Genomic DNA, 12,899 nt, shown 5'->3' with positions numbered 1-12,899 from the left:
CCCGACCCGAATAACGACCGACCCAAAAATTTTGTAAACCGGAAAAATTGGGACCCCATTGACAAAAAATCCTGGGTCCGCCACTGTTGATCGGTTACTGAACATGGTAACCTTGGTCCTTCAAATGGTTACTAAACAATGGTTACCTTGATTTGTTTGCTAAATATGCTACTCCTGAACCATAAACAAAAATGGCAATTTGATTTCTGTACAAAAATGGTAGTCTGAGCCAGGGATGAAAAATTCGGTACCGGTACTGATTTGGTACCGTCGGTACCGAATCGATACCAAAGTTTTAAGTTTCGGGATCGGTACGGTACCGGTATTTTCCGAATTTTTACCCTTGGTACCGGTACTATCCCAGTACCGACCGAATATTTTGGTACCGGTAACAAGAATTAGCGATTTTTGGGATCGATATTTTCGATACCGGTACCGGTCGGTACCATATTGAGCTCATCCCTAGTGTGAGCTAGTTACTAAAAACCATTTCAAGACTAGTCTTCCTCGATGTCCGAGAAAAACATAATTATTAAAACAGAATATTATATCACAAAACTCTAGACAAAACATATGACAAATAAAACTTGAAAAGAGTATTACATATATTAACAAACAAATGAACAATCGATGATATATTAAATTATTATGAAACTGATCTGATAAGCCTACTTTCTTGCACAATCTTAGCCCGTTTTTTAGATGCATAAGACGGTTGAAAAACTAAAAAAATTTAACAACATTTAGATGAAAACTAAAAAATAAATGACAGGTAAATTAATGCTTCAAATTGAAATAATATTATTACCAGAGCATGAACATGAGTCATAAATACCTTTCTATAACAGTAATAAACCAGCCTCAAAGCATTAATAGCATCCCAACACAATTATAATTTCAAACCCTAAATGAATCATACTTGACAAATCTAATTATCCCTTACAATAAAATTTCCTTAAAAGCCCACACATCTTGATTGAAGTCATCATCTGAGTCCAATCGCCCCAAAGATCTCAAATGAAACTTGTATATACGCAAAACAAAAACCCCAAATGGAACCCTAATAAAAACCACATATCTAAACAAATCTCACTGATTTAGTTCACCAACAGAGAATGAAGTGTGATAACGGTGGAATCATGGAAAACATACCTTGATTAAATGAAAGAGAACTAAGCAGGGTTGCGTTCAATCAAGGAATTTTGGAAACGGAATCAACAGAATGAAGTTTTGGTTGAAAAATTTAGGGTTTGAGAGAGATGCAATAATGGAATTTAGAGAATGAATAACTGAATATACATTAGGATTACTCATAGAGATGGTGTAAACGGGAAGCTTTCTTGGGGAAGCTTCCTTGAGAAAAAGCCATTGTAAAAAGACATACATGTCTAACCTCCTCTCAGATGCATATTCAACTTAAGGGAGCCAACTTCCCAAAATGTTGTTTATTTATTATATAGGTAGATAGGGGAACGTTAACATACAAATGAAATTAATTTGTTAATTGGAGAATGAAGTTTTGGAATCGGAATCAACAAAATGAAGTTTTGGTTGAACAATTTAGGGTTTGAGAGATATGCTATAATCGAATTTGGAGAATGAATAACCGAATATGCATTAGGATTTCTCACAGAGATTGTGTAAACGAGAAGCTTTCTTGGGGAAGCTTCCTTGAGAAAAAGCCATTGCAAAAAGACATACATGTCTAACCTCCTCTTAGATGCATATTCAACTTAACGGAGCCAATTTCCCAAAATGTTGATTATTTATTATATAGGTAGATAGGGGAACATTAACATACAAATGAAATTAACTTACTAATTGTGAGAATCAAGTAAAGTAATTATGTAATTACATTATATAGTAATTATATGATTTAATTACATAATTACTCTGTTTGTATATAAATATTCTACTTGATTAATTCTTTGAGTTAGCACGTCAATTTCATTTTTGATTGAACCTCCTCTTAAAGAGAAAACTTAAAAATTCTTAAAGAATTATTTTTAATTTTTTTTTTTAAAAAAAAATATTGTACTTTTTTCATTATTCTTATATGTTGATCTTGTTCAAAAAGTCTGGTTGGTAATCTCGTCGGACTAGTGTACATGTGTCATAGTGTGCATTACATATATACAAGAGTGTTGTATTGCATAGAATACAACACTATTGCATATATTTGATACACACTATTGTATATATGAAATATAAGACTAATACACATATCGAATACACATTAGTACGTATGTGTAATACAACATTAATGCACATATTTACTACATTGACTTTTATTTTTATATATATTTTTTTCATATAATACAGCACTACTGCACACACACAATTCACAAATATTATATATATGCAATAAAACACTATTTGAACGTAAAAATACGTATTACACATTTTTGATATAACAATATCATGCAATAATACGTATGTTCATTACAACTTTTTTTTTAGTTTTTAATTTTTTTAGACGAAGAGTAACAAAATATAAGAATAATGAAAGGAACGGAAATTTGAAGATATCCTTTTCTTTTCTGATTGTGTGTGTGTATGTATGTAAATGTATATATAGGTTTGTGTTTTTTTGTAGTTTATGTATTATCCGTATTCTTCTATGCGTGTATGCATGTAAATAGAAACATTCATGTAAACAAATATATATATAATACACATAAATAAAGAAAAAAAAATAAGCTACAAATACATATATAATTTTACAAACCTATTCATAAGACTTTAAACGTACAATCAAATTTCTTTAAAGAAAAAGTTGCATTAATATACATACATAATACACATATTAATATACATAAATACAAATTTCTAAAAAATTTACAAGAAAAAAAATACGAAATTAACTAAATTAAACTTAAATATAAATTTACCATCAAATTTCTATTTCAAATATGAATGTATATGTATAATGTGTTTCGGTCAAACTTGTTTTCTTCAAATGGGTATGGAGACTACATGATGTCGTTTAGACAAACTAGTTTCTTTAAATTAAACTTAATCGTCACTAATCTGAATTAAATATTATAAATTTATATACATGCGAGTTTGATAATGATAGTACATTATGTTTTGTTAATATTTTTGTTTTTTTAATTCTTTTTAACTCTTAGCAAGTTTGATGTGCTCTAATGGTTGTACATGCAGTTACTTTCTATCTTTTGCAAACTTGTCACAAAGTTTTTTTTTTTTTTTTTTCATTCATTTTAAACCACAACACACTTTTTAACTTTAGGCCCCTATACTCTTCGTCTATTACAAAATTTTTCTTTAATGTTTTGGTCTAAATTTTGCGAGTTTACACGTTGCAATCATGTGTGTAGTTGCACATTTTTACGTTTACTTTTTCTTGTTTACTTGTTTAACACCCCGTTGCAACACATGGATCCTAAGTCGGCTTAGTTATTATTTTATTTTTTATATATTTCGGTGTAAGTTTTTCATGTTAACAGGTCGCAACGGGCGTGCGTTCTTGAAGGTTTTACGTCTAGTTTTCGTTCGATTTTCTTAATGGTCCATGAAAGAACTGACCACGGGATTAGGGGATGGTGACAAAGGGCTTATCAACAACCCTTCGTCGCGATGGGAGTAAACTGTTTATTTGATTTAATAATTATATATATTAAAACTAATTCAGTCAAAATGAAAATTAATAATATTTTGATGATTGACATAAAAATGTCTATCTTACTGTATGCTATGTGTAGTGGAGGAACTACAAAATGAGACGATTAAACCATGTGGCGTCTAGTCAGCAAATTATGGGTTTTTGTTTTAGGGTGTAATGGTGTTGTAGTCCAATATATATATATATATATATATATATATATATATATATATATATATATATATATTGGATCAGGATCATGAGAGAACCTTTTTTAAATTGAGAACTATGAGAACCATTTTGAACCACAAAAAACCCAAAAATAAAATAAGAAATCATAAAATAAAATAAAACACAAAATTCAAAAAAGTAAAAAAACCAAAATTCTTATTTTATCATCCCGGTTTCATAAAAAAAACCTCGGTTTAGCTCAATTATATACACATATGTATAATATATACATATATATACATTTACATGTTTTTTTGTACACATGTGTATAATTTAAGATAAATGATGCTGTACATATGTGTATATTACGTAAGTAAAGATTAAATAAATTATACATATGTGTATAATATAACGTTTTTTTTTTTGTTTTTTTCTATTTTTTTAATGAAACCAGAATGAAATATAAGACTTTTGGTTTTTTTACTTTTTTAACATTTTTATTATTTTTTGTTTTATGATTTTTTAAGTATTTTTTTAAAGATGTTTTTAGTGATCCAAAATGGTTCTCAAAGTTTTCAATTTACAAAGGGTTCTCTTAGGATCCTTACTATATATATATATATTGGCTGAGATTAAATGTAATTAAAAAATGAATTAGGAGATGGAATAAGGGAATAAATATTTTAGATGATTACACAAGTTTAAACGTTAGTTACGCATGTATAAAAAGTCGATTCGTTGTGTAAAAAAATACTGTAATTTTTTGTAAATTACTTACACTTACGTATTACACATGTGTAAAAAAAATTAAAAAAAAAATTGTTACGTTGAGTTCTTTCGAGTTTTTAAAACTCAAATCGGTTATCAAAAGAAATCAATCATATAGTTATATATATATATATATATATATATATATTTATATATATATATATCACACACACACAAATTATAATAATAATAATAATATAACAAACATACATATGGGCGACAAGAACTTCTCGCTCTCCACATTCGCCTCTATGTAATGATGTTATAGCCCCAAAGCCTTCATTTTATCTCCCCGCTATCGTTAAAAGTTATGTCTGGTGTCAATAACTTGAACACATCATGGCCTTTGGTTATCTGTTAATGGGCCTAACGACTTTAGCTTGAACTCATTTGGGGAAATGCTCAAACGAAGAAGAAACGAGCTTATTTGGCTGGCGGTGAGATTTCACGAGTTTATTCTAAAGGAGTCACTATTTTTATATCACTCAATTTCATAGAACCAGATATAAAAATTTTCAGTTTGTTTGACAGATCGACTCATCTAAAAGTTTCTTGTTTTTAGATCCAAGAACTCAAGTTTCACATGAAATGCTAAACCCTAAAACTAACTATCCACCAAATTAAAATCAAACAAGTAACAAATTAGAAAATGTTAAGCCTAACTTTTGAGTTTCAAGAAATCATGAGGTTGTTCAACAAACAAGAAGAAAATCCTGTAACTTAATAAAAACTCAATAATATGATTTTAGTAGTAGGTTGTGTGTGGGTTTGTTGATAATAAAAATTAGAAAACAATAACAAGATCAGATAATTATAAATATATCATTCGGTACTTCGTTATATATACCTATATATATTGTACAACATTGGAGGTGAAGTCTTACTATATTCTTCTGTTCTAGTATCAACTAATATTTAGAAAAATGCTATATTCTCTTGTTAAGGTCTTTATCATTTGTATATATTTACGCAACAGTGAGGCAACGATAAATATACCAAAAAATAGCTAAGTACCCGCAGTCATAGCATTTGGAAATTCTTATTTCGATTTGGGGAACAATAACATTTTAACGACAATCATCAAGGCTGATTTTCCTCCCTACGGAAAGGAATTCATTGGTGGGAAACCAACAGGAAGATTCACTAATAATAAGACACTTGCCGACTACGTTGGTAAGTAAGTTGAACAAAATCTATGTATTAGATGTATTTTTAAAATAACTTCGTTGGATACTATTTGATATCAAGCTAAGAAACTTGGAGTGAAAGACTATCTTCCAGCATATTTGGACCCTTCGCTACAAGATGAAGATATGGTTACTGGTGTATCATTCGCTTCTGCTGGTTCGGGTTTGGATCTCACAACTAATAACCTAGTGGTATGCTTGCGTTACTTGCTTTTAATCACTTTCTTTTGCGATTATATGTAGTGAATGACGATTATTCACCTGTTTTAACTTCTCATCGTTGTATGCCATCAGAATGTTTTGTCATTACCGGATCAAATAGAAATGTTCAAAGAATACATTGTGAAGATCAAAGGGATTGTTGGAGAAGAAGAAGCCAATAACATAATAAGCAAAAGTCTGTATTTGGTAACAAGCAGCACCAACGATTGGGCTATAAGTTACACCGTTATTCCAGTGAGAAGAATTCAATACGACATGGCCGCTTATGCTAGTTTGTTAGTAGAAAGGAAACAGAGTTTATACAGGTAATTCCTTGCATAAGTTTTCTATAAAGTGTATTTGTTGTCATATTACCGTCCTTGTTTAATTCCTTAATCCAGTTAACATTGGATAATTACTTGGGCATGACAGTACAGTTGGATAATTCGCATAAAATTACTCAAACATTTATGCAGATCTATTCTGAAAAAAAAGTGTACTAGAAATAGTGTGAAGTGCGGTTATAATAATAAACGTTGGCCGGAATCATTAGCGGCCCAACAATTTTGGTGGCCTAAAGCGAATAAAATTTTTTAGGTCTTTTTCAAAAAAATCGGCTCGTAGTACTTATCATATTTTTATTCAGTCTGCTTCACAATAAGCTAAATATAAAACCAAATTAGTTTAATTTATCTTTAGACACTCTATTTTGTAACAAAAACTAGTGCACTACATTGACATATTTCTTTTTTGGAATAAACCAACAAAAATGTGAACGCGTCACTATATTGAAATAAGACATGAAAAAACTTGACTGGAAGATAATGAAAAACATTTTTTAGATGATACTACACATATTTGACAGTTTTAGCACGAGCATGTACACACATATCGTCTTAATTTAAAGAAAAATAAATATGATATCTAATATAATGATATGTTGAATTTTAATCTTTTATAATCTCTAAATAATTTTGGCTGAACTACAATAGTTATTGAATAAATATTTGTTTTAAAGAAATCAAATGTCTTTGAAGTAGTAGAAAAAAATGGTGAATTAATCTTAACAAGAGAAAATTAAATTATATAATATTAGACAATACCAATATGGAGAATTGTTCAAACCTGGAGTAGGATTCAAAAAATACTGAAGGAAAAAAAAACAAAATATACAGTAGGGAATGAGGTTTGAACCAAGGCCTTCTAGATTATATGTGAGTTACTTTTACAGTAGGGCACAGCTACATTGTGTACATTCGAAATCAAATTAAAACTTTTATTTAAATTTATATAGCTTTTTTTAAATTTGAGGCCTTAATATTAATGAGGCCTAAAGCCTTTGTCTTAGTTTGTAACTCATTTGGGCCGGCCCTGGCCGGAATCAAAATGGGTTTTTCAAGTTGACCATTAGACCCAGAAGTCGATCTTGATCATTTAACTTTTTTTCTATATTTTTATAGAGTACCTACTATAGGTAACTGTAATTCTTTCTAATTTATTTTTATAAACAAACTGTGCCTCGTCATTCACTCATTTGGCTCTTAGGGACTGGGTATTTTAAATATGTAACTAATATTTTAGTTGATAATATCAATTTCATATATCATATAATAATATTCAAATGATTACAATAAAGTAGCAGGTAATCGAACCCTAATTAGCTACACCAACAAATAGATAGAACGCTTTACCAGCAAATACATAAATGTTCAGAATAAATTTATAAACTACATTGATTTGATTGATATAAATGTTCAGAATAAATTTATAATTAACCTACATTGATTGATCTTGAAATCATAACAATACTATGAATAACCTATTAAACCGTGCTAAGTACCTCCACAGATTTACTAGACTTGTGTTACGTTTACGTATAGCCTTTTTTTTTTATGATATGAAAATGTTATGGAGTTTCAAATATGTGTTTTAAGGAAATGTTCAAATTGGGAGCAAGAAAGATTGTTTTCTTCAACACACCCATAATTGGGTGTTTTCCAATAGGACGGACCTTAGAGGGAGGAGTAAATAGAAACTGTGGAGACCCGTTAAATGAAGAAGTACAAACCTTCAACACAATGCTAAATCGTCAGATCCAATTTCTTGGCAGTAGCCTCCCTGAGTCCATATTTACTATTGTTGATTACTTCAAGATTGTGCAGGATATCATCGAACACTTTCTCCAATATGGTATGTATGTGCTAGTTGTGTGTAATATTGTATTTGAATACGTAGAAGTTAGTTGTGTTAAATGCTTGATGTTTGAGGATTTGTGAGAACCCTAACATGACATAGACCACATGAAGCTGAAGACGACTAGAATTTTTGAGTGTTGACATGAACACGCTATTTAAATCGAATTTGCTGTTAGCTAGTTTAACGTTTTGCACATTAATACTACATTTTAAAACAAAAATTATAAATATATGTAAAAAAAATTATGTTTAAAATACCTTTTAAATTTTAAGTTTTTAACATAAGATATCTAACTAGCTTAGTTTAAGACATAAAAAACATTTCTTCATCAAAAATCATTAAAATAAACTGATTAGACTAGTCAACCCATTTAGCAGATGATACGTACGTAATTTAAAACCGATTTTGTTTCAAGTTAAATTCATATGTTGCTAAATGATACCAACTATTTTTTGTATAAGAAACCCTTTAATGCTAACTTTAAAAAAAAAAAAAATTGTTTTGATTTCTGTATAAGGACTCTTTTCCTTTTTGTTCTTTATTTGTAGGCTTGAAGGTCGAATTCAGAGGCTGTTGCGGAAGTGGAACAATAGAGTTCGCTTATTTATGTAACGAGCTCAGCCCAATATGCCCAGATGACTCGAAATACTTATTCTGGGATTCTATTCACCTAACTGACAAGGGATATAATATCGTTGTTGATCAAGCTCTTGGCAATATTAATAATATTCTGGTCTAAAACTTGAAGTGGATTAAAGATACATACACGTGGAGTGAAAATTTTCTACAACGAATATGTGGTTTCTTCATGGTTTATTTAAACGCATAAATACATGTATAAGTATTCTTTAAAGTAATTGACGCGTATAAATATGTTAAAAATAAAACAAAAAAACAAGCTTACAAATTGTTAAAAATAGTAAGAAAGTCTAAACTTATAAGAAAATAAAACTTTTGATTCCAGTATACTTTTTTAAGTTTTTTAGCATCTTTTACTTCATGAATTAGTAACATCTTTTGATTCATGGATTTGTCTTATGAATCCAAGAGACCTTGGTGACGCTAGCGGGTATTGCAATCGGGTAGGGGGATCGGGTTGTGGTAACAGAAGAAAGGAGAGAGAGAGAGGTTTAACAGATTTTGTGTCGTCGGTGGAAGGGACGAACCACTTGTTTAAATAACGCTGGTGAGTTCGGCAGGTTATACCCCTACCTCCTTTATAAACATCAATATTTAGGTGAATTAATATACTAAAACAAGGAGCATATAAATTTGTATATAGTCAGATACAAATGTATTTCTAATATTTATTTCTTTCTCTTATAATTTTTAAAATATGATATTTTATAAAGTTACGAGCATTCAATAGCAACGTGCTTAATTTTAATTTAGGTTTTGAAATAAACTTTGTTTACAACCAAGCTGTTAATGGTACTGTACAATTATCGAAACACAAACATACACGTCAGTAAAACTATATGACAATATTCAAACATGAAATTTGGATGTATACATACTTGTCGTCATTTTTTTGGGTTTACGTGAATTTTCTAAATTTGGCAAGGTTAAAATAGTAAAATGATTTATGAAATATGCAAACGTACGTGTTGGCGTGAGCACATATACTAGTTATATATTTTATTAACAATATACAGAATCCAATGGTCCCATCATAAGAATAATAATTGAAATATACTTCTCATCAACAACGTGTAACATTATATTACCAAATATTTGTTCAAAAGAACACACTCGTAAGATGAAACCTATTTGGTAATTGTGATTATCTTAGTTTAACAATATTTTAGACCATAACATGGACTACAACTAAAAGTTGTACAACTACTCTATAACTATTTTCTTTTTCGCCTTATATTTGATCAGAAGAAAACACTTGTAAGATGAGTAACCTATTTGGTAATTGTGATTATCTTATCTTACTTTAACAATATTTTAGACCATAACATGGACTAACTCTAAAAGTTGTACAACTACCCTGTAACTATTTTCTTGAATGCGCTTTAACTTCGCAGTAAAACAATATACTTACCAATCACTAATACGTGCCCAAGCCTTCGAGTGAATCGAGGTGGCATGCAACAAACCTTCCACACCCAAAGTTGGCCGACTTGAATGTTTGTCTGGGAACCCGGACGTCGTTCGGGCCGAATATGTGGGTCACACCTCCAAGGCTACCTATATTAAAAGAAATCCAAGTTTCATTTTTTTTAACTGATAGTTATATAGATATAATCATTTTCTAAGTTTAGACATTGTAAAGTAACACCTTAATATAATTCAACCACCCCTCTCTCAACAATATTTCTCTCAACCATCTCTCTTAGCCACATTAATCTAACTTTTACTATTAATTTTAGAGTTTATTTTTAATTTTCCAAAACTTTAATTTATATATATTTTATTATTAAAATATATACTCCATAAAAAGTAAGTATATTTTGCAATTAATTTGATGAAATGTAACTTAGTTGTGGAATGGTGGTTTTCGGAATGTGAACAAAATATTGTATTTAAGATCTATCCGTATTCGAGGAGTGCGGAATGCAACCTGAATACTCGAATCTCGATCGTAAGATTGGAACGAGCAAGAATCGTTTGTGTGTTCGAAGGTGAAATGATGTGTATTGATGTGACAAGTTTGAGGGTCTAGGGCAATAAGGACGCCTATTTATACCCCCTAGGCCCAAGTTTATACATAAAGCCCAATAGGGGCGGCCCATTGGGCTTAAAACGGATAACTTACAAAACGACAATTAAATGATTACAAAAAATGTACTGTTGGTGCATAATGTCAGTAGTTCAGTATCTAGTGATTTGTATGTGTCTGTAATCATGTTAGATTGTTTATTTTGGTTTTAGATAAGTTGTCACACAAGTTCGCCTAATGTAAGCGAACTTGTGGAGAAGCGAAGTTAAGACAACTTCGCCTAGTCTGTTAGGCGAAGTTGTCGAAGCCTATATATGGTTAGCATACGGCTTGTTTTGTTTAAGAATTCCAGAACGTGTTTGTGTGATTGAATATCACGTGTTGAAGAGTTGCAATACAACGTGTCTTATTGGTATTGTAACGTGTGTTCGTGTTTGTTTTTAACGTATTGTACATCTTACGCTCGTATCGTGTTACGTAGGGATTCCGAACCTACGTATTACGAGATACTCCTGTGTAGATCCGGCTGGGAACCTACAATTGGTATCAGAGCTTTTGCTCGTGATTGTGTGGTTCGGGATTATCACACGAGTGTTAAGATCGTTCCGTTCGACTATTCGCGGAACGAGTTTACGTTGAAATACATAGTTTCTGTGTTTTACCCATCTCCCACCATCAAATATAACCCATTACACCTTCGCATACCTTGCAATACGTCAAATTAAAACCTGCAAAAACCTTGTGTTCATCAGGCGAAGTTGCCGTCACTGTTCGTAGGGTTTAAGCGAAGTTATAAGGTTAAGCGAAGTTATCAATCAAGCGAAGTAGAGTATCAAGCGAAGTTGAAGTTAAGCGAAGTTATCAATTAAGCGAAGTTGTTTGTTAAGCGAAGTTGAAGTTAAGCGAAGTTATAGATTTAAGCGAAGTTGAGGAAACAAGCGAAGTTAAGCTTAAGCGAAGTTAAGCATAACTTCGCTATCTGATCACTGTTCAAAATAAAAAAAAAAATTAATACTTTCGTTGTGTTTTCGAGTCGTGTTTCTTTCAACGATGACTTCAATAAACATTACGGAACTGGTGAAAATGGAGGTTGAAGCCGGTTCAGCAACTAAGGCTCCAAAAATGCTTAAGGGTACCGATTTCGTTGCTTGGAAAGATCGATTTGAACAGTATGTGAAATATCAAGATGCTAAGATGTGGGTGTGCATACAAGATGGATACATTCCACCAACGGCCTTGTTTGAGGGTCGTGAACAGATTAAGAAGTACAATAAGATGGAAGAGGAGGAAAAGAAGATGTATGAAGCAGAAAGTAAAGCTCATGCTGCAATAACGATGGCTCTTCCACAAGAGATTCTTCATACATTCAAGAAGTACAAAACTGCTAGAGAGCTATGGGAAGCACTTGAAAATCGATATGAAGGTAATGTGGGGATACGTGCTTCCAAAACAAAGCTACTTAAAACCCAATTCTCTGTATTCAAGTATCTGAAAAATGAATCACTTGACGATATCATCACCAGATATTATCACTTGATGACCGAGCTCAGCAACTACTCCATTGTATATAAAGAAGATGAGATAGTAGAGAAACTTCTTGATGCTCTTCCACCAAAATGGGAAATGTATACGGTTTTGATGAGAGAGGATAAAGAATTTGCCAAAATTGATCTTGAAACAACAGTCAATAAGTTACGAAATTTTGAGCTCAACATGGTTCGAAAGGAGACACCAACTGATCAGGTTCAGGTGCCGGGAATGTATGGTGCGAAAGTCTCTCCAAGTTCAAGTTCAAAATCGGAATCGTCTGCCTACTACTCAAAGGGAGAATCAAACTCCAACTCAACTCGAGATGGTCATGTGATTCTCAATATGGATGGCGACGTATGTTTCGTAGCTGGAGGTAGTAGTGCTTCAAAACCTCAAGCAACAACTGGTAATGTATCCTCAAATGTTCCGAGCTACAATTACTCACAGATGCCCATGAGTGTTAAATCAGCTGAACAACAGTTTGCTCTCTATGCATCCTTCATTGCAACGTATGAAAACTACATCAAAGGTAAAATAGTCGACCCTGCAACTT

At 31.4% G+C, this 12,899-nt stretch overlaps 1 protein-coding gene across 1 annotated transcript in view; it reads left to right on the top strand.

The window, feature by feature from the left end:
* LOC143569743 (GDSL esterase/lipase At5g42170-like) overlaps positions 1–8,189 on the top strand; it is an 85,037-nt gene extending 76,848 nt beyond the window's left edge. Inside the window, exons 3-4 of the mRNA XM_077055804.1 lie at positions 6,046–6,278; positions 7,887–8,189. Coding sequence (XP_076911919.1) covers positions 6,046–6,278; positions 7,887–7,938 — 285 coding nt within the window. The 3' untranslated portion in view covers positions 7,939–8,189. The remainder of the gene's footprint in view (positions 1–6,045; positions 6,279–7,886) is intronic.
* The last annotated feature ends 4,710 nt before the right edge of the window (positions 8,190–12,899 follow it).

This window comes from Bidens hawaiensis, unplaced genomic scaffold (genome assembly GCF_021521415.1).
Source record: "Bidens hawaiensis isolate Kalapana, Puna unplaced genomic scaffold, B.hawaiensis_p1.1 tig00000001_1, whole genome shotgun sequence".
Taxonomy (NCBI): Eukaryota; Viridiplantae; Streptophyta; class Magnoliopsida; order Asterales; family Asteraceae; genus Bidens; species Bidens hawaiensis.
Note: the sequence above shows the minus strand (reverse complement) of the source record. Positions and strands in the feature narration are given on the sequence as shown.